This window comes from Rosa rugosa, chromosome 1, assembly GCF_958449725.1.
Source record: "Rosa rugosa chromosome 1, drRosRugo1.1, whole genome shotgun sequence".
NCBI classification, from domain to species: Eukaryota; Viridiplantae; Streptophyta; class Magnoliopsida; order Rosales; family Rosaceae; genus Rosa; species Rosa rugosa.
The window spans coordinates 41,240,395-41,261,387 of record NC_084820.1 but is presented as its reverse complement, the minus strand read 5'-3'; the positions used below and the strand labels follow the sequence as shown (position 1 = coordinate 41,261,387).

The 20,993-nt window shown below is 36.7% G+C and overlaps 2 protein-coding genes across 2 annotated transcripts; both read left to right on the top strand.

The window, feature by feature from the left end:
* The first annotated feature begins 6,408 nt into the window (after nucleotides 1–6,408).
* On the top strand, nucleotides 6,409–9,201 carry LOC133724927 (protein sym-1). Its single transcript, XM_062151845.1, has 5 exons — nucleotides 6,409–6,745; nucleotides 7,766–7,921; nucleotides 8,028–8,160; nucleotides 8,262–8,301; nucleotides 8,827–9,201. Exons 1-5 carry the CDS (start codon nucleotides 6,476–6,478, stop codon nucleotides 8,912–8,914), a joined length of 687 nt encoding a protein of 228 aa, XP_062007829.1. The 5' UTR covers nucleotides 6,409–6,475; the 3' UTR covers nucleotides 8,915–9,201.
* A 2,119-nt stretch (nucleotides 9,202–11,320) lies between these two features.
* LOC133737574 (uncharacterized) lies at nucleotides 11,321–13,334 on the top strand. Its single transcript, XM_062165108.1, has 3 exons — nucleotides 11,321–11,780; nucleotides 12,213–12,277; nucleotides 12,807–13,334. Exons 1-3 carry the CDS (start codon nucleotides 11,478–11,480, stop codon nucleotides 13,213–13,215), a joined length of 777 nt encoding a protein of 258 aa, XP_062021092.1. The 5' UTR covers nucleotides 11,321–11,477; the 3' UTR covers nucleotides 13,216–13,334.
* The last annotated feature ends 7,659 nt before the right edge of the window (nucleotides 13,335–20,993 follow it).

The following is a 20,993-nucleotide window of genomic DNA, read 5'->3' as shown; positions in this document are numbered from 1 at the left end:
ATGGGCTATAATAATCAGGTTTCCCACTATGTTGTCACCGGAATGTAAATGCAGTGACAGTTAGTTTCACTCTATCACTAGGCGATTGAGACTATTTGATGAAGTCAGAAACTAGCCGTCAACCTAGAATAGACAAGACACACAAAATGTGCAGCTCGGGACCAAGCCTGCCTCGCCCTACCACATATCGGTATGGACTTATTGCTAGCATAAGGCTATATCCCACTAACAAATAACTATAAAAGAAAACAAGAAAATTGTCTTAAAAAAAAAAACAAGAAAATTAAAGCCGTACCAATAATGACACAATGACCCACTTGGGCCCAAAAGCATAGCCCAGACCCAAAAATCCAAGGTAGCAAGGTTCCATTTCGTCAACCTAGACTAGGTTTTCAATTGCGCGCACCACCACTCCACCACCACAAGCAAAAACTATTTTAGTTTTTTTTTTTTTGAAAAATAATTAAAATAAAGGGTAAATTTCGCAAACAGTACACCAAGTAAAGGCCACTAATAATTCTTATACATAAAGTTCCAAACCAAACATTTCGGTACACGAAATCTGAAACTCGACCCACTATCAGTACACGATGTCAATTTTTGACACCAAAATGTCCATTATGCCCTCAGTTCTTTTTTTTTTAATAATTTTTTTTTCTGTTCTTTTTTTTTTCCTTCGTTTTTATCTCTTCCTTCTTCTGGCTTCTTCTCACATGAAAACAGAGGTGGGTTTCGTGGAGCCGGAAGATGGAAGAAGAAAGAGATAAAAACGAAGGAAAAAAAAAACAGAAAAAAAAATTATTAAAAAAAAAAAAAAGAACTGAGGGCATAATGGACATTTTGGTGTCAAAAATTGACGTCGTGCACTGATAGTGGGTCGAGTTTCAGATTTCATGTACCGAAATGTTTGGTTTGGAACTTTATGTATAAGAATTATTAGTGGTCTTTACTTGGTGTACTGTTTGTGAAAATTTCCCTAAAATAAATAAATAAATAATAGTCTTGTTCATCTACTTCGTTGATTATTTGCTCAGTTGTGCTAAATTGTCGTTGGATTGTGCTCAATTGTGCTAAAATGTGATTAGATTTAAATCCAACAACAGAGAATAATAAGACCGTTGAAATTAATTTAATTGTACATTATTCCTATCATTAAATTTAAATCAAAAGACATTTTTATTTTTTTTTATTTTTTTGAGAAATTAAAGTTTATTCACATGAGAAACAATTACAAGATGGGTGCGGCTATTGTCACCCTACCATTTTCTTTGTTCACCCTACTTGCTCATTACACCCTACATTTTAATTTCAATTATTAAATTTACTTATGTAACTCATTTCTATTTCCAAGAATATCCTTATATGACATATTTAATTAAAAGAGATTTTTTTTAATGAAAATCTCTCATTTAATTTATACCAATAAAAAAACTATAATATATTAAAGTTTCCTAACAAAATCATAATCTAATTTACTTCCATTTTTTTAATTTTTCTTTCTGCTTCAATGTTAATCTATTTCAATCTATGTCAAAAGATTAGTTAGTTAACAACTATGAGCAATGAAGAAGATATTGAAGAGAAACCCTAAAGCCGGGAGTTCTCCGTTTGCTGCAACTTTGTGCTCGTTCGGCGGCGCCTCGACGTCTGAGTGGCCTCCGGCCTCCCCACCTTCATGGGGTTGTTGCCAGACGGAAGATCAATATCTACCGCCCATAGGATTTTGTCGGAGGGGTTGTGGTCCTGGTTTGGTCAGTTTCGGTTCGGCTAGGCTCGTGGTGGAGAATAAGATCGTGCTGTTACAGGTCGGTAGCCAGTCCCTGCGATGGGTCTCTTGGAAAGCCGGTGCGGCTTGGAGTTTCAATCGACGGTGGTGTGGGGCTGTGAGAACCCAGAACGAGGACGGGGTTGTTCCATGATGATGCAGATCGACGACGTGGCTCGGGAAGACGCTGGTCAGCGGCGTGTTGGCGTGGATCACATCTACAGGGGTCGGATGGAACACTGCCGGAAGGTGACGGACGACGAGGGAATGGGAGAAGATGGTGGACTGGGCCCGAATCATGCTGTTGGGCCTGGAGTGCTCTCCTTGGTGACGACCCTATTGGGCTTAGTTGTTGGGCTGGGGTTCTATCCTAGTCCATTAGCTTCTATTTGGGCTAGGGTTTCGGCTCTTGGCCCAAACCTATGTTTTTAGATTTTTTTGTCTAAATATTACAATAAGTTTCTTTGTAGGACTAATTTCAGTTTACCCCCCTGAGGTTAGGGGTCGTCATCATGTTAGTCCCTCTAGTTTCAATTTAATCATGTTAGTCCCTGTACTCTCAAATTTCATCATCCGTGTCCAATTTCTACTATTCAGTCCAATTTGGACCGTTAAGTCTGACTTTTGAGGGCTAAAATGGTCATTTCAAGACCAAAAAAAAAACTATAAAAAAAAAAGATTTTTTTTTCTTTTTTTTTGTTTTTTTTTTTATTTTTTTTGCATTTTTTTTTTCTGTTTTTTTTTTTGCATTTTTTTTATTTTCTTGTTTTTTTTTTCTTTTTCTTCGCTTATTATTATTATTATTATTTTTTTTTTATAATTTTGTCTTCAACCTATACACCACAAGTTATAATAGGTTTATAAAAACAAAAAAAAAAATACTCTAGGTGGTTAAAAAGCCGCTCGCTGGTCTACGATATTTGTGATATATCTCCGATAAAGCGAAGAATTTTAGGATATATCTGTAAAATGTAATAGGTTTATAAAGTGAAGAATTTTAAGATATCCTCAATAAAGTGAAGAAATATCTATAAAATATGATTAAAAAAATAAATACAGATATTTCTTCACTTTATTGGGGATATATCCTAAAATTCTTCACTTTATCGGAGATGTTCCACAAATATCGTAGACCAGCGAGCGAAGAATTTTAGGATATATCCCCAATAAAGTGAAGAAATATCTGTATTTATTTTTTTAATCATATTTTACAAATATTTCTTCACTTTATTGGGGATATATCCTATTATTCTTCACTTTATAAACCTATTATATTTTATAGATATATTTTACAAATATATCCTAAAATTTTTCACTTTATTGGAGATATATCACAAATATCGTAGACCAGCGAGCGACTTTAACCACCTAGAGTATTTTTTATTTTATTTTTTATAAACCTATTATAACTTGTAGTGTATAGGTTGAAGAAAAAATTTATAAAAATAAAAAATAAAAAAATAAAAAAGAAGCACCTAGAGTATTTTTTGTTTTTGTTTTTATAAACCTATTATAACTTGTGGTATATCTCCGATAAAGCGAAGAATTTTAGGATATATCCCCAATAAAGTGAAGAAATATCTGTATTTATTTTTTTAATCATATTTTACAGATATTTCTTCACTTTGTTGGGGATATATCCTATTATTCTTCACTTTATAAACCTATTATATTTTATAAATATATTTTACAGATATATCCTAAAATTTTTCGCTTTATCGGAGATATATCACAAATATCGTAGACCAGCGAGCGACTTTTTAACCACCTAAAGTATTTTTTTTTGTTTTTATAAACCTATTATAACTTGTGGTGTATAGGTTGAAGACAAAATTATAAAAAAATAATAATAATAATAAACGAAGAAAAAGAAAAAAAAAACAAGAAAATAAAAAAAATGCAAAAAAAAAAAAAAAAAAATCTTTTTTTTTTTAGTTTTTTTTTTTGTCTTGAAATGACCATTTTAGCCCTCAAAAGTCAGACTTAACGGTCCAAATTGGACGGAATAGTAGAAATTGGACACGGATGATGAAATTTGAGAGTACAGGGACTAACATGATTATATTGAAACTAGAGGGACTAACATGATTTCGACCCCTAACCTCAGGGGGATAAACTGAAATTAGTCCTTCTTTGTATTAGGAACCTAGAACTTTAGCTCCTCCGACGTAGTACCAAAGGAGGATCTCCACTATCTTTACGGTTTGAAATGTGTAATGAGTGGGTCTATTTCTACGTACTACTTGTTTGGCTCCAATTTTGTTGCAGCTGGTCAACAGTCTATTTTCTTGCGCGGGCGTGCTAGCACCGTTTGGGTGCGGTCGTTGGGGGTGTCCCTTGACCTGACTTCTTTTGAGCGACTGTAGACGAGGAGAGCACCAACCTCGTCGTGGGGTTCTTTATGCCTCGTGGCGAGGACTTTTACTGAGCTTCTTGAAAATCACAATCGATACTCGATGTTGTAGATCGAGCAGAGCGAGAACCACTGGGAAGTAGAGAGAATTTGCTAAAGCGTGACTTTAGCTTGGCTGGGTTGCTAGGGCGTTACCCTTGCTTGGCTGGTTCTGTAACCGTTGTGGTCGCGGCACTACCGTCGGCTCCCGAGGAGACTAGGACCGAAGCACGTTGACAGAGGGTTTGGTGGCACTGAAAGTCGGCTCTTGAGGAGACTAGGACTTAAAGTGTGATCACCTATAAGAGAAAGAGAATGAAAGGAGTTGCTCTTAGAGAGGTTTGCTCTAGAGAGGTTTGCTCTAGAGAGAACTTAGATCATCTTAGAGATGTTTTGATGTATGAATTGGTCTTTTGTGGTGTTTTTGGTCGTGGTACTACAATCGGCTCCCAAGGAGACTAGGACCGAAGTACGTTGACAGAGGGTTTGGTGGCACTAATAGTCGGCTCCAAAGGAGACTAGGACTTAGAGTGTGATCACCGATAAGAGAAGGACAAAGAGAGGAGTGCTCTTAGAGAGGTTGCTCTAGAGAGAACATAGATCATCTTAGAGATGTTTTGATGAATGAATTGGTGTTTTTGGTCGTGGTACTACAATCGGCTCCCAAGGAGAGTAGGACCGAAGTACGTTGACAGAGGGTTTGGTGGCACTAATAGTCGGCTCCAAAGGAGACTAGGACTTAGAGTGTGATCACCGATAAGAGAAGGAGAAAGAGAGGAGTTGCTCTTAGAGAGGTTGCTCTAGAGAGAACTTAGATCATCTTAGAGATGTTTTGATGAATGAATTGGTGAATTGTTCTATGTTGTAGCCTCTATTTATAGGCTACCAAGCAACACTATTTGGCCTTAAACAACTCATAATGGGTTAGGTTTTAGCACTTAAACATTAATGGAATGTTAGGTTTGAATACTTAAACACTTAATGGAATTTGTTAGGTTTAAGTCATTTTCTGCTCCCTTATCCCTCAATTTTTTATCTCCACTAAAAACTCAGATTCAACCTTCGATTTCTTCATATGAAATGATCCACCATGAATGTAGATTATTGTGGTAAAATTTCAGAATTTATTTCCATGTGGTTGGGCCGAAAATGCTGCTGGACCTCTTACAGGTCCAGTTTCCAAGTTTTGCTTCTGCAGAAAATTGGACTGTTTGTTTGAAGGTTTTCCACTCCGAACGAGCTTTGGCACTCTTCATAAGAAATGATCAATGGGATGTCTAGAATTAATCTGGAAAGTTTCAACTCATTTGGAGTTCGGATGGTTAGTCCGTCATCCCTCATTTCTTGTCTAGCTCGCTTTCTCCTAGCCGAAGTAGGAAAATGTGCTAAAGTTGATTTTTCATTTCCATGTTTGGTAGGCCTTATTTAGCCTCTTAATAATATATTTTTGAACTTATCGAAAATATATATGTGAGCCACTGATATTGGCTCAATTTCTCCAAGACACGCTTTGTCAAACCAAAATGCTCATTTTGGGTCCAAACACTACTGTGGGTACTACCACTACATTCTTGTCTGTCTATGTCCTTAAATGACAGCGGAAGGGTATGTAATGGTCTATTCTAGCTTGTGATGAATATACTATTTCGCCTCGTGGGCTTGATTCAAAAAAAAAAAAAAATGAAGAAGATATTGAGATTTTTCTTTTGTGTTTTAAATTTTTACTTTTGGTGTTCATAAAAGGTATTGCAAAGATTTTGATGTAGTTAACACTAATGATTTAAATAATGGATTCATGATGAAGAGGTAACAAAAAGATAAAAAGTTAGTAATAAATGCAAATTTGGGTGGAGAAGATGAAGATTAATGTTATCCAATGAGAAATTAAGTAATCTTTCTATTTAATTCATTAGTTATTTATTTATTTTTCCTAATAAATTTAGATTTTAGAAAATTAATGTATTTAGTAGTCATTTTACACTTGGGTAATATAGTTTTCTAATAATTCAAATGTTTGTAGGGTTAACTAAGAAAATGATAGGGTGACAATAGACGCACCCTTACAAGATATAAGTACAGGATTGTTTTGACAATCCAAAACCTAATATGAAAATCAGGAAACAAAAGCACTCACTGTTGAATAGAATTAAGCAATGAATATGATAACTGGGACTCATAAATAACAGAAACACAAAAGATAAAAAAGAAAGGTGTGGCCGAAACCCACCCATTGGTTTACTGGCATGGTCTGGGCCCAAACTGTCTCTAACCGGGTTCAATATTAACGGGAAAACACAGGTATTTGTTCCATTTGGAGAATGCATGTTCTTGGAGGTGGAGGCCATGGCGGCTTTTGGGGTTGGGACTCTCTACCAAAGAAACCCAAACAACAAAGAAAGCGATTCGATTCCAAATCCTCCAATTCTGTCGAGGCAAACGGAGGACCCGGTTTCCGGTTCCCGTTAAAGCAAGCAGTGACGGCTGGCTCACTGGCTCTAACCGGAGACACAATTGCTCAGCTCAGAGAGCACTGGAGAAAGGCCAAGACTTTAGACCAACAAAGCAGCAGCTCCACACCCACCTCTCAGGTTTCGTAACTTGTCTCGTTTTCGTTGTGTTGGGTTTGTTTTTGATTGGTTTCTGAGACAATGTAGAAAAAGTTTAGTTAAAAAAGAAGAAGAAATGAAGACATATTACATTCTGTTTTTGATTGTTCTGTTTGTTTATAGTTGGGTAAGGAACAGTTCATTGAGACATTTTTCACATGCATAGGTTTGTAGTTGGGTTTTGTTATAGATAACTTTGTCAAAGTTGGTGCAAATGCTCATGTCTATGCTCAGTATCTGTATACTATGTTGAATTGAGGAACTCGAATGTTGTTTCTGTTAAGTTGAATAAGTGCTGATGTCCAATTTTGGTATATGCATTCTGCTTCATTGCTGATAAAATGTTGGAAATACTTGCTAGGATGGGGAAAGGACAGTGAATATAAACTGTAGTTGGAATGAAAAGAATTGGTATTTGTCTTACCGGAAAAAACGAAATATTTGTACTCGTGCTTTGCATATTGACAGATGTATAGGACAAGTAAAGTATCCACAGAAGACGGTAATTGAATCAAGACTCGTGTGATGCTGAGATGGATAGGTAGCTGGATACGAGCTAGAAATTATTTAAGTGTTATCAATCACTTTGAATGGCACCATTAGATCACAACTTTCCAGCTTAAAGCTTGTCGTCTGATCATGGTGTCTTGGTTCTAGAGGGTGCAATGATGAATCGCTGAAGGCTTAGTGGTTTAAATTTTGAATAAATTTGGCACTGGTATCTGTTTCTTGTAGATAACAATATACATGTAAGAGAATTTATGGTGTGCTTCCTAGTTGATATGGGCATTCCATCCTCAAGGCATGTTAACTGTTGTTATATGAATCAATTGTTCTAATCTTTTCCAATCCTAAGGCCCTTATAACTCCAGTCTAGTTTATTATTTTTACTTGTTATAGTTTATGTCTTTTATGTACAGATTGTTGTATCAATATTTTTCTTATTTAAGTATTTCTTGAGGCTCCTTTGAGTTTAATGTTTAACCAAAAGCGCTTCCTTAGGATGTTACTCAAGCTCTCTTATCAGACCACGATTGGCTTCGTGCACTTCGGATGACTTCCTATGGGTTTCTGTTGTACGGCCCTGGCTCATATGCTTGGTACCAGTATCTTGATCATGCTTTGCCAGGGAAAACAGTAGTGAACCTTTTGTTGAAGGTACAATTGTTGTTACATTTTCATTATCAGTGTTGGGGTATTATGACTTTTAAGGAACTTGGACAAACCCCACAAAGAAGTGACCTCATTGCTTTTTTCATGACAGGTTTTATTGAACCAAGTTGTGCTTGGTCCATCTGTGATTGCTGTTGTTTTTGCATGGAACAATTTATGGCAAGGGAAACTCTCACAGCTTCCAGAGAAATACCGTAAAGATGCTCTTCCCACATTACTTTATGGTAAAAAGCACTTCCCATCATTATTTTTGTTCACTTGATCCTCCAATCAGAGTTCATGAACTGATTTCTTACAATTATGAGCACTATCATTTCTTATGCAGGATTTAGGTTCTGGATACCCGTCAGTCTATTAAACTTCTGGTACTTTCTCCTCTTGTTAGTTTGGTTTTCCTGCTTTTTCTCCCCTTCTAATTGGCATGAGAAATTTATGCATTGCTTCTGTGAGTTCTGACATAGTACATTATTGTGCTTCATCCTCTGCTCTCTTGTAATGGTTGAGGGTGACTTTAAAGAAAATCCATATTCATATATAGTAGAACCACATTAGCATCCATTGTCTCATTTTAGAGGGTGAGATACAAATGAAGAACAATGTGAATATATGTGTATCTATCGATCTGTATTAAGTTCTCGTGTAAAACAAATAGGGTTGACTTGCCCAGAAGCTTTTCATTCTCAACATTGGGAAATCTAGTTAGTTTTCTATATGGATTGTATGCAGACATGCAGTAGTTGATGACTCGATCAGAAAGTTCTATTCCAGGAACTTACTCTTATAGAATTACAATTTTTAGTGCCAAAGTTTAGTAGTTTTGACTTTTGTGCGATAATATACACTAAATGCTATTGTAAACACAGTTATTTACTTTAAATGCCTCTATGCAGGGTTGTACCTCTTCAAGCCCGTGTAGCTTTCATGTGTGTGGGTTCAATATTCTGGAACTTCTGCTTGTCTTCAACAATGAGCAAGTAAACATATGAGCATTCGTCGACATTTTATATCAGCAACCAGAACTTTGATTACAAGGTACCAGCAAATGTCCAGAAGAAATTGGTAGACTTCATGTGCAGAAGAAATTTCCAGAAGCAACTTCTTGATGCAGTTGGCTTCAAGTTTAGAGATGATTGTAAAACCTTGGACCTAGTGAGCAGTGAATCAATTCTATTCTACTAGTCCAGAAAGAGTGCAGACTGATACTTATCCTAATTTATCTGGTGATTACTTTTGGTCTTTCACATAATCAATTTTTCATGATATCATTTGCTTGACTTTAACCGAAGCATATACCAAGTTATAAGATAAAGCAGTAAACAGAAGTGTCCAAGGAAAATGCAAATATTGTGCTGGTCCAGAAGTGTCTGTTTGGGAAGGACGGGAATGAGTACAAGCAGAAAGATACTGATATTGCCAGTGGAATTGTTAATGACATGTTATATTCAAAGCTATTGTCACCCCCTCAATAAATATTGGAGTACAAGATCATGTCTATTCTAAACTCCTATCACTGGCCCAAGTGCAACTTCCAGTGGACTGGAATGAGATACATAAACGTCACCCAGTACAACGAATCAGTATGACATTCTCACTTCTGAAAAGCCAAACGCTAATTCCTAATTCTCTCTCAATCTCCCTCAATCTTCAACGTTCAATCATTTTAAGCAATCCATCACCAATTCATCATTAGTCACCATTAACAATTCATCACTATCTCTTTCACTAGTCACCACCATATTGTTCCACCATCAAGCAGACAGAGGTCAAATTCATGTCTAGAGGCAAAAGACAGCTACTAAACCTCGACCAAGTACCTCTGGTTTTGATAATGGTTCTTCTACAGCAACTAGTACTCCATCTCTGACACTGATAAAAGGTCCAATTGAAGCAGCAACGTATGCAACCCAGGAAGCTACTTCGAGTTAGCAACAACAAGCTCATGTAACTGACGTTCCTCATGCTCCTTCCTCCTTTATTGTTTATGTTTGCCCGTGACCTGTGACATGTTGGTAAATTATAATTCCAACATTATAAAGGTCATGAATTCGATTCTCACTGGCATATGTTAAAAAAAAAAAAAAAAAAAAAAAAAAAAAAAAAAAAAAAAAACATTTCCCTCGTGCTCCTTCTGCTAGTTCAACTCTTAAACATAGTTGGATTTGAGAACATTTTAATGGGTATGAGAAGATACATATATTGGGGATTAATTAACTACCTTAGAAGCAAGGTAGGAGCGGATAGTTCAAACATTGGAACTGGTGACAGGTTCCTTCGTAATGTCACTAGTTTGAGAATAAAGTTATTGTTTCTACTCAAAATAATAATAATAAATAAATTTAAAAAAAATGCTGTCTGTTTGTACAGAGCTTTGGGCATTTCAAAAAGGTTATCTTGATGGTTACGGACTGGTTTTCCAAAGGGAATGAACCCGAATGAAGTAAGTGAAAGCTAAGCATCTAAAGAACGAGCAATATATCATTATATTGTTGCCTCTTAGATGCCTCGGAAAAGTTTTTGGGGTCTAAAAGTGAACTGAAATATCACTAGGAATAAAGTTTAAAGCACTACTGGACTGCAGTTCCAGGGAAAAGTAGAACTGCAATATCAACGTACCATTTGAAATTTAGTATTTTAGTATTTAGTAAAGTAAACATTCCAAGTAACATACTTTTCTTTTCGTGAGTACTTGAAATGTTGCATATTCTTTCATTCGTAATTTATATGTGAATAGTGTTTACCTTAGTCCTTAATTATCTAATGTTACTTCTTTTTTTTTCTCTTTTTTGAGTTACAAAGTAGAGAGACACCAGTCATCAATGAGAGCTTTAGAGACTTGAGCAGGGAGCTGGATCCAGCTCCATAATCGACCTCTAAACCAATCGTGGAAAGGCCAGCCGCCACCAGTCTTCTCTCTAAAAATATGATTGAACTGAAAGTCTTCAAAGCAGTTTTGTATTCTGATAATGTTTACAGCTTTAGTGTTTCAGACTTTCAGCTCATCAAAAACCTTATATATTCATTGTAGAGATTTACCAAATAACATGTAGTCTGCTGATTTGCTGTAACTTGTCCTAATTAACGGATGATAATTGTTCACGCATGTACCGGTGAGTGACATTGTAGTAGGCAAATCTGTATCGTAGAATGTGTTGGACCCTAGTCACATCCATCAGAGGAACAAGAAAAAGATAGATGTATGTATAAGCATCGATTCCTATCTTACTTTCCGTAAAATTTATGGATGTTTCACTCAATCCATTTGCCAAAGAATCTAGAGGATGGAGAAACATCGATCATATACTTCACCACTTTGCATCAGAATGAAAAAGTGTAGATGAGCATCAGAATGAAAAAGTGTAGATGAGCATGTATAAAAACGAAAGATGAAAAATGGAGAAGTCATGTATCCACAGAACAATGCCTGAATGACCTTGGAGCAGAGGAAGGAATAAAGCTACAAAGTCTTAAAAATCCCAAAACCACAAGCATTGCATCTGCTAGGGAGGTAACCAAAGTTTTGCGGATTTAATAGAACGAAGACATGACGAGCAGAAGAACCAACTCTAACAGTTCAGCCACATTTAATTGGAGACTTGCCTACCCTCCTCCTTCTCCTCCTCCTCCTCCTCCTCCTCCTCGTACCCATGATAATCCATATGGCTACTATTTTTCTTCTCCTCCTCCACCTTCCCTTTCTTCTCCTCCTCCGCCCTCCCTTTCTTCTCCTCTTAACCATCTTACTCCATATGACTACTTTTTTTCAATTGATGATGATGATGTTAATGATCACTGGCATTTCGAGGAACCTATTCAGCCCCTGTCAAATACCTTCCAAGTCACCCGAGTAAGTAAATACTCTCTCTCTCTCTCTCTCTCTCTCTCTCTCTCTGTATATATATCAAGCTATGGTACTGTGATGTTTATCATACACTCAATTTACATCTATTTGAATAATAATTACAATTTATATGAATTAAAATTACGACATTGAGAACAAAGTTACCATATTCATTTACACTATTTACATATAATTAAACAAAAATTACAACATTGACAACGAATTTGTTCAAAAACTTGTAATAAGGTCGTAGTGATATAATTACCATTAATAGAACTAAGATTACTCAAAATAGGACTCAAGGTTACCAATCTGTTACATTTATAAATGTGTGTATCACATACGGGTGTGTATTATAGAATTTTTCCTATATTATATGTCTTAATTATCAAAGATGAAGAGATCGTACATTTTTTCGTAACATTAATTGATCACCAGGTTACCAGAACAAGGAGGCCATTTGGGGGAGCGATAGGAGTAGCACAACCACCGGGTTTTGCAGGGTAATCTATATCCTCATAACTCTTTCTCACTCACATATCACTCGAACTGACTTGAATGCATACATAATCTCCATGAGTAACGCTTCGACTTTACTGATAGCAAAATTGCAAAGACTTAATTAATAATATGCAATACTTGGTAAGTATTCAGAATTATCACTACTAGAAAACTGCTCATACCACACTGAATTGTACACAGGGTGGGGTGGTTTTGGATTGCTAAAGCTAATTAATGAGGTATGTTTGCACTTATATATGCAGTGTATTGTTCACAGTACTAAATAGATCAAGTTGCTGCTTTTGGAATAACTGCATTGCCAAGTTTTCTAAGAACACCCTAGGAAACTATACCAGAATTGAGGTTTAAGCTTTATACTGTCTTCTCTACTAATTAACGCATCTCGAACAGCCATTAAATTCGATAAAGACATCTGAAATTCTCGATGGGTAATATTATCTTGGTGAGATGGATGTACTCAACTGTTCATATTATTACTTGTTCATATTTTTGTTTTTCCCTCTCTTGCAGCTCACTAGCACCACCAGGTTCCCGAATTCATGCTTTGCTCCTCGACAATCCAAGGACTAGACAGATCCTCAGCGGCCAATGGACTCCGGCAGCTCCTAGACAGGAAGCCGACTCCAGGTTGACCTATAATGAGCAAAAGAAGGCATTGCAGAAGCTCAGGAAGCAGATATACAATCCTTTACGGAGAATATCGCCAACGGTCAACTTGTATTATAGAGGCACTCCTGTTCAAGACAGTGGCATAGGAAGAAATGAGGGTAAGAGGTGTACCATTTGCTTGGAAGATTTTGAGCCTAAAGAAGAGGTTATGCTCACCCCATGTAACCATATGTTTCATGAGGAATGCATTGTGCCATGGGTCAAGAGCAACGGTCGGTGCCCGGTCTGTAGGTATGGGATAAGTGACTAATCACAAAGGAAACCTAGGTTTCCCACTTTCCCTGTTGATCGAGTGATGTTATATGTATCATATTTATTGATTACCATATCGGTTGCCCTAAGTAATAAAGAGATTAAAACTTCTATTCAGGGATTTTTTTTTTTCTGCGAAGTTTAAGATTCTTGATACTAAAACTTATTACTGCTAAGTTTTTTATGAGATCGAGCCAACTGCCTCAGCTAAGGTTTTCTTTATTTGGATGTTATTTTTCTTTCTTCTCCAAGCCTTGTGCTAGAAACAACTTCACAAGTTTTAAAGTTATGCTCTAAAACTAACCGGTTAGTTTCATATTATTTTTTATGAACAATGAAATATTTAATTATATTGAAAACCAACGACTATGAAACAATAATCTGCAGCCCAGTACCATTTGGTGTACGTAGTGGCATAAATCTCCCTTTTGTGAGTGGGAAGTCGTGAATTCGACTAACAATAAACTAATTGCTATATATGAATTATTTGATTTGATGAAAAAAAAAAAAAAAAAAACAATAATCTGCGTTGGCCATGTTAAAGTGAATCATCTTTGTAGGAGATATCTATAGGGGAGCCTCTCCCTATTGAGACTGAACCAATGGAGGATGTTCCTTTGGTTACTGTAGAGGTTGGGAATGCTGAAAAAGATGATATGGTAGTTATGGAGGATAAATATGATATAAAAAAAGTGGATCAAGTTTGTATGATAAATTCCGTCTATATTATTTTCTCTACATGCACCAAGTCATTCGTCATTATCTTTTTCTCAATTTGAGAGTAATGCCATGAAGGCGAAATAATATATTCATCACAAGCTAGAATAGGCCGTTACATACCCTTCTGTTGTCATTTAGACAGACAATTAAAAAGCTAGTGGTAGTACCCACAAGTGGTACGTACATATAGTCCTACTCATTATACATTTAAATACGTAGAGTTAGCGGATACCCTCTTTTGGTACTACTCCAGAGACACTAGAAGTACATAGAGTGTTCCTAATACAAGGAACTTTATTGTAATTAGACAAACTAAAAACATAGGGATGAGCTAAGAGCAAAATCCTAGCCCATCAAATTTTTGTCCCAAAGAGCTTCAAAAACAGGCCCACACAAAGCTCAACAGGCCAAGATTGGCCCAGACCAAACTTCCATCTCCAAACCCGTCCTCAGCCGCCACCGTGCCCACGCCCGCTCAGGCAGGATTCCCCTCCGTCACGACGCAAACACCGCCACGACCCAGCACATCACGATCCTACGCCGCCACCGAAGTCGAAACCGCCACGACCCAACGCTCCATGGTCACGCCGTCGCCGAAGTCGAAACCGCCACGCCCAACGCCCTCAATATCTGCAACGCTGTCGATCTGCACTGAGACCCACCATAACTACACCCATCCCAGAGATTTCCATCGACCTAGAGCCAAAAACCACCTGCAAAAACTTTCGAGCAACACCCATACTCGAGCCTCCTAAACGCTAGCATCAAGTCCCGTCCGGCAGCAAATCACGCGTCATTGGTGAGGCCAAAAGGCCCGCTCGAATGCCATAGCCGCCGCCGGACGAGAGAAAGCTCTTAGTTGAAGCCGCCGCCACCGACCCTTAGGGTTTCTGAGAGAGAGAGAGAAGGGTCTCTCTCTTTATCTTTTTTTTTTTTTGTAATTAAACCATGCATATTTACTAATTTATAAAGGGTGGTGCTATTCACACACCATTTTTCTCTATTCACACACCTCCTCTATTTATCTATTACTTGAAATCAATTTTTTTTACAAAATACCCTAACTACCCTCCTTTGCAATTTTTTTTATTTGGCAAGTCAATTATCCCCAAATCCTAAACTCTTATTTTCCCGCAGAAACAGAGGAATTCAAAATACTTTTTCTTGAGAGGAGGGATGGCCGGGGGGGGGGAGAGAGAATTCAGCAAGGTTTTTTTTTTTTTTTTGAAAGGAAAGGTTTGTGTTTTCTATTGAGGATTGATTGGTTTTGATGCTTCTAGTTGCTTTTGCTTATTAGTTTTTATTTTTATGAAGCAATGTTGTGAATTGGTAATTGGTTTTTGTTATTTTCTGTTTGGATAATTCATGCTCTAATATACACAATTGAAATATTTGTGCTGTAAACTTAACTTTGTGAGATGATTTTTCATTGTTTCTGAGATTAGAATGTGGAGAGCGAAACCATATCTACTACTGAAAATTAGTGTTACTTAAAAGATCTTCGTAACATAATCATAATATTTTGGTAGCAAAAAAATTTTGATTTATTGTATAATAATGTTTAATTCATGATTGACTTGCTAAATAGAAAAAAGAAAAAGAAACATAGTTGCAAGAGAGGGTAGTTAGGATAATTTGTAAATAAAAATTGGATTAAAGTAATATAAAAATATATGGGGTGTGTGAATAGAGAAAATGAGTGTGTGAATAGCACCACCCTTTATAAATTCTATAAGAGTTTTTCTATTGGAACCTCCATATTTACTCACTTGACCTCTATGCTTTTTACACCTCTTATCAAATTTTCAAATACTAAATTTACTCACTAAACCTCACTAAACTTCCTCAAATAACCTCACTCATATAATTTGCAAACAAATTATTATCTTTAAAATAAAAAATTTAGTCATTTCAATGATTTAATCACTCTATAAATTTTTTTTTTTTTTGAAAGGGGTTCACTCTATAAATCTTAACTAAATATACATTTCTTAATCAAACTTGAGTTTCAAAAATTAATGTCTAATCAATAAGAAAATACCATGAACTATTATGTTTTTTTTTAAAAAAAATTTCTATTTTAGTTGTGCAAAAAAAAAAATGAAGAAATCATTTGTTTTTATTCTCAAAAAAAAAAAATCATTCGTTTTTTAATGTTTATTTTTTTTTCTGTATTTTTTGTACCACATGATTAATTATTTAAATATTTTTAGTTGTTTTTTTTTTTTTTTGCAAATATAATGGATTGACTTAGATTTAGGTCATAAATCATAAGAGGATTTATTTTGTTTTCCCTCACCAATATGCGTTCAACATATATATCATACATTTTTATGTCACATGATCTTAATCATATTTTTAATTCTTATTATATATATATATATATATATATATATATATATATATATATATATATATATGAATGCTTTAATGAGTATGTAGTGAAATTGGAAAATGAAAATAGATAAGGAATACAATCTAATATTATTGAATTGGAAAGTCTACATAAAATAAATATAATATTTTTTTGGTATAATTATTGTCCTTAATAGTCATTTTATAGTAGGTTATATATGTCATTTAATAATTCATAATAGAGTGAGGTCAAGTGAGCAGATTTGGAGGTCCTAATAGAAACTCTCATTCTATAAATATGATTTGAAAAAAAAGTGGATCATGTTTGTATGATAAATTTCGTCTATATTATTTTCTCTTGATGCACCAGGTCATTCATCATTTTCTTTTCCTGAAAAGTAGTATGTAATTAAACCGTATTTGACTAATTTTATAAATTCTATAAATAAATTTAGGGATATGTTGATAAAATTTCCCTTGTTTGTTTCTAATAGAACTTTATGAGCAAAAAGTCGGAGAATACAAAAAGAATGGGAGGGCTCCGATCTCTAGCAAACCCTAGCCGCCTAGGCTTGGGATTCCATCAATGGCGTGTGGCGCCAATGCCAAGCAGATCATCCATATCTGCCTCTCGCTGTCTTCTCGCAGCAAACCAACGCCGATTTTATTCGGCGAGTTTTCAAAAGGTGTTCTCCCTTGCAGAGGCGATATATTGGGTTTTCCCCTCCACCACGTCGCACCGGAATGATTTTAGAGTGGAAGGTAGTTCTGCCGTCACCGACCGCTTGGGCTGGGTATCAGAGGTGGACTCGGCTGAATTCCAATTGTGCAGAGGTGGTGGTCCTATGTTTATGTGTCGGGATCTTTGGGATCCGGGTCGACATGGGATGCCGGGTGCGGTAGTAGGTATCCGGTTGCAGCAGCGGGTGGAGTTTGTCGCCCAGTTTCGGCTGAGACGGTTAGCGGCGATGTGGTGCGACAGTAGGACAGAAGAATGGCTCTTGAACGTAGGCAGAGAGCACTGTGTTCATGCTGGAGGTTCAAAATGGAGGCCTAATGATGGGCTTTGGGTGCTTTGGTCGATGGGTGCAGTGGAAAGAGCCGATGCACATTGCTTGGGTCATGTTGCGGCGGACATGATGGTGGTGAGCACGACCATGATCGCTGGTGATACAAATGGGAGAGTGCTCTCCTCAAGCTGGGTGCCCAAATCAATTGGGTGGCCCAAGTCCAGTTGGAAGCCCAAATCAATTGGTGAATGTTGGGTGTCCAAATCATTTGGGGATGCCTCTTGGACTAGGGCCCAATTGTGGACCAAAAGAATGGACCTAATTTCTCTAGGGTTTCGCATTTGGGATCCTGGAGGATTGATACAAATAGCTTTGTCTGTGTGACATAGATGATACCAGCTTGCACATCTTGGGGGTGAATTTACACCAAGTAAATGAGTCATCTGGAGCACCACAATTGCGTGCATTGGCGAAGGAGGATTCAAGCTATTTTATTTTGTGTGATATGACCTTACAAAGGTGTGTAGGCTCGTGCAATTTTGGGCTTCAATGTAATAGTGAATGGTACCATGAATCCTGTATGGATGGCATGTATGTACCGTTCTGGCTTTTAGAATTTTGTCTAGCTTTCCTTGTTGCTCCTAGCACAGGTAGGCTAGCTTCCTTAGATCTCAAATCCAATACCAATCGGATATGGATAGACCAAGCTCCAACAAGTATTTTGGATGCTTTACAATTTGATTGTAACCATTTCTCTTGATCCAATAAAAGCACTGCTATGGTTTTACTCAAAAAAAAAAAAAAAAAAAATTCTATAAATAGGAAGTGAATCAAGTTTGTACGATAAATTTCATCTATATTATTTTCTCTTCATGCACCAAGTTATTCGTCATTATTCTTTTTCTCAATTTAGTGTGTAATTAAACCGTATTTACTAATTTATAAATTCTATAAATATAATTTGAAAAAAAATGTGGATCATGTCTGTGCGATAAATTTTGTCTATATTATTTTCTCTTGATGCACCAGGTCATTCAACATTTTATTTTCCTGAAATGTAGTATGTAATTAATCGTATTTGACTAATTCTATAAATTCGGTATATATGATTTGAAAAAAATCTGTGTATTGAATACAATATTAATTACCATTCCATAATGTTATTAGAATTCTCGCTATAAATGAATTGGAATTCCAGGCTTTGTTCGACATCAAAAATTTGTCAACTGAAAACAATGTGCCATTCAGAATTAAGTAGAGATTTTTGTCCATTTGATTTTTTTTTTCAAGGTGTTAAGTTCTCAATCCTAATACGTCTTTCCATGGTAAGATTAGATCATTTTTCCAAAGCACATCTAGATTGTGTGAATGTTCTTCCTCTGGTTTGCAATTCGATTTTTCAGCGACTTTTCTTTTTATTTTCTATCAGCCTAACATATCTCCTCTCTTTTTTGTAGCCATTCTCTAAGATTGTGATTGAAGAAAATCATGATGATGCTTCATTTCGAATTACATATAAGCGTCTCTCACTAATCCATCGAATCAACGTTTTACCAGATTATGGTATACCCATCTCCACGAAAACTCCTTTTATTTATAATTTATCATTATTATTATTGTTATAGAAAGCTAATTTTGTTGTTGTTATGTAGCTTTATATATGTGTGTGTGTGTGTGCTGGTGAGCTATAAATTTTTAGTTATATAACCAATACCGTATAAGTTTATGAATTTGAATCTCATGGGCATATGGGGTGGGGTGGGGATGGGTATAAAATTAATATTCAAAAATAGTCTCTTTCGTATAGAATTTACTATTCTTACATAAACAATAGTTTAATAAATCAAGTATTATAGTAATTAGACAACTTTTCTTTTGATTTGCCTTCTTCTAATTTTTCACTTTCCCTGGCAGTGCTCTTCTATCCTCGGAGGTCCTCTCTTTATGTAATTTATACCAGCAAAGGCACCTTCCAGGCAAACTTTACAGAAGTTATGAGCACATGGTGTCATAACTGGGGTAGTCAAAGCCTTTTTACATATGTGACAGCTAAACTCTGTCAGAATCTCTTCTTCCATGTTCTGTCTCTGTTGATAAACTCTCTTCAGTTTCACTTGCTAAGTGGTGGAGGCTTTTTCCACATCCAGCACTCTTTTTCCTCATCATAGCCCCATGACGGAGATCATTTTCATTATGTTATATCAATTGCATTTTTCAACTTCTTAATAACTGGGAGAGGCCTTAGACGATCCCAACTAAACATTAGGTGTTGAAGGGGCAGATTCCTTGTCATATCTCACAAAAAGATATATGCATACCTTAAAACCCTGGGTTCCCTTCTTCCGCCAACATTTCTCATTTCTGTAAACCCCATTGTATCGCACTACCGCTTCTCTTGGTGCATATATATGAAGAGCAATTCTCCTTATGGGATCTGACTACTTGAACAAAATAACTCATTCGACAACTTAACCTGAGTGTCTCGTTCATATGTGTGAACTCCTGATCTTTACTCTGTTTTTTATTCGTCCGCTTATTTCCTCTCAAATCCCTTCCACCACTCCTAGTTAAATGAACCACTAGCCATGATCCTCATCATCAACATACCCTCTTCAATAATTGTTCTAAAATGGTTAGACCAACGTACGTTGATCGTGTTGGCATGAGTCATCTATTAATTAATTGATATTAAGAATGTACCAATTATTATTTATTGCAACTAGAATTAGTATACATTGTAATATATTATTTTGCCCATACTATACATTAATTGATATATCCGTATATATTACCTCTAAGAGAGATATTTGAATCGAAGGAGGTCAGCCATTTATTGAAATTGAAATATTACAACGATACGATGCCAAAAGACATCAAGAAATGAATAAAACAACCTGAAAAGAAAAATACATATGAAATATAAAAACTTAATAACACAAGGAGCAGCAACGTCGAAACGCAGCGCTGATTTTACATTACGGATTGCAGCCGTGTAGTGAATTGAGTAGTTGGTGGTTTGACTACCCATCAAACTCCAACTCACAAAATGACAAAAATCAACTTGGCGTCGGAATGAAGGCACTCTCCCACCTAAAGATCGAAGCCGACCAAGGGTGTCAGAACATGGTCATGTTGGCAGACGATCTTTCACGAACAAATACCATAGAATTGGGTCTTGGATCCAATACCAATAAGGCACAGGAGCCCCAATCCATTCTAACAAATCATAAAAAGCCCAACAAAGATTATGGGCCGCAGGCCAAAACCAAACTCCACCCGGATCCTAGATCCGGATCCTGATGCCAACGAGCTGGACAGCAGCACCGGCGGACGCGTCCCGAGAACCTACAATGGAGGATGCCAAACTGCAATAGCCATCGCTGACGAACAGAACACCGCCATTGAAGTCCCAACAAACCGATCCCATCGCTCGGCCATCACCACCAGAACCCCATCCCCTCACCTCGCACCAAAATCCGACGTTCTTCAGCCTAGCGTCGTAGTCCCACGCAGATGAAGATTCAAAGCCACCAGCAGAAGAAGAAACCAGATCCCCTCCGCCCTTATCCGTCAACCAACGATCCGACCAAGCCCCCATCACCACCGTATCTGCAGCAAGACCTTGCCCCAAAACCCTGAGATAGCTGAGACTGTTCCCCGGATCCCACTCCTCACAGTAATCACCGCATCC

Bases quoted from the DNA above. Each gene is read 5' to 3' on its own strand.
- LOC133724927 (XM_062151845.1), top strand. From the start codon at position 6,476: ATGCATGTTCTTGGAGGTGGAGGCCATGGCGGCTTTTGGGGTTGGGAC. The intron at 6,746-7,765 runs GTTTCGTAACTT...GCGCTTCCTTAG, and splicing joins GCTCCACACCCACCTCTCAG to GATGTTACTCAAGCTCTCTT. The intron at 8,302-8,826 runs GTACTTTCTCCT...GCCTCTATGCAG, and splicing joins GTCAGTCTATTAAACTTCTG to GGTTGTACCTCTTCAAGCCC.
- LOC133737574 (XM_062165108.1), top strand. From the start codon at position 11,478: ATGACGAGCAGAAGAACCAACTCTAACAGTTCAGCCACATTTAATTGG. The intron at 11,781-12,212 runs GTAAGTAAATAC...ATTGATCACCAG, and splicing joins ATACCTTCCAAGTCACCCGA to GTTACCAGAACAAGGAGGCC. The intron at 12,278-12,806 runs GTAATCTATATC...CCTCTCTTGCAG, and splicing joins CAACCACCGGGTTTTGCAGG to CTCACTAGCACCACCAGGTT.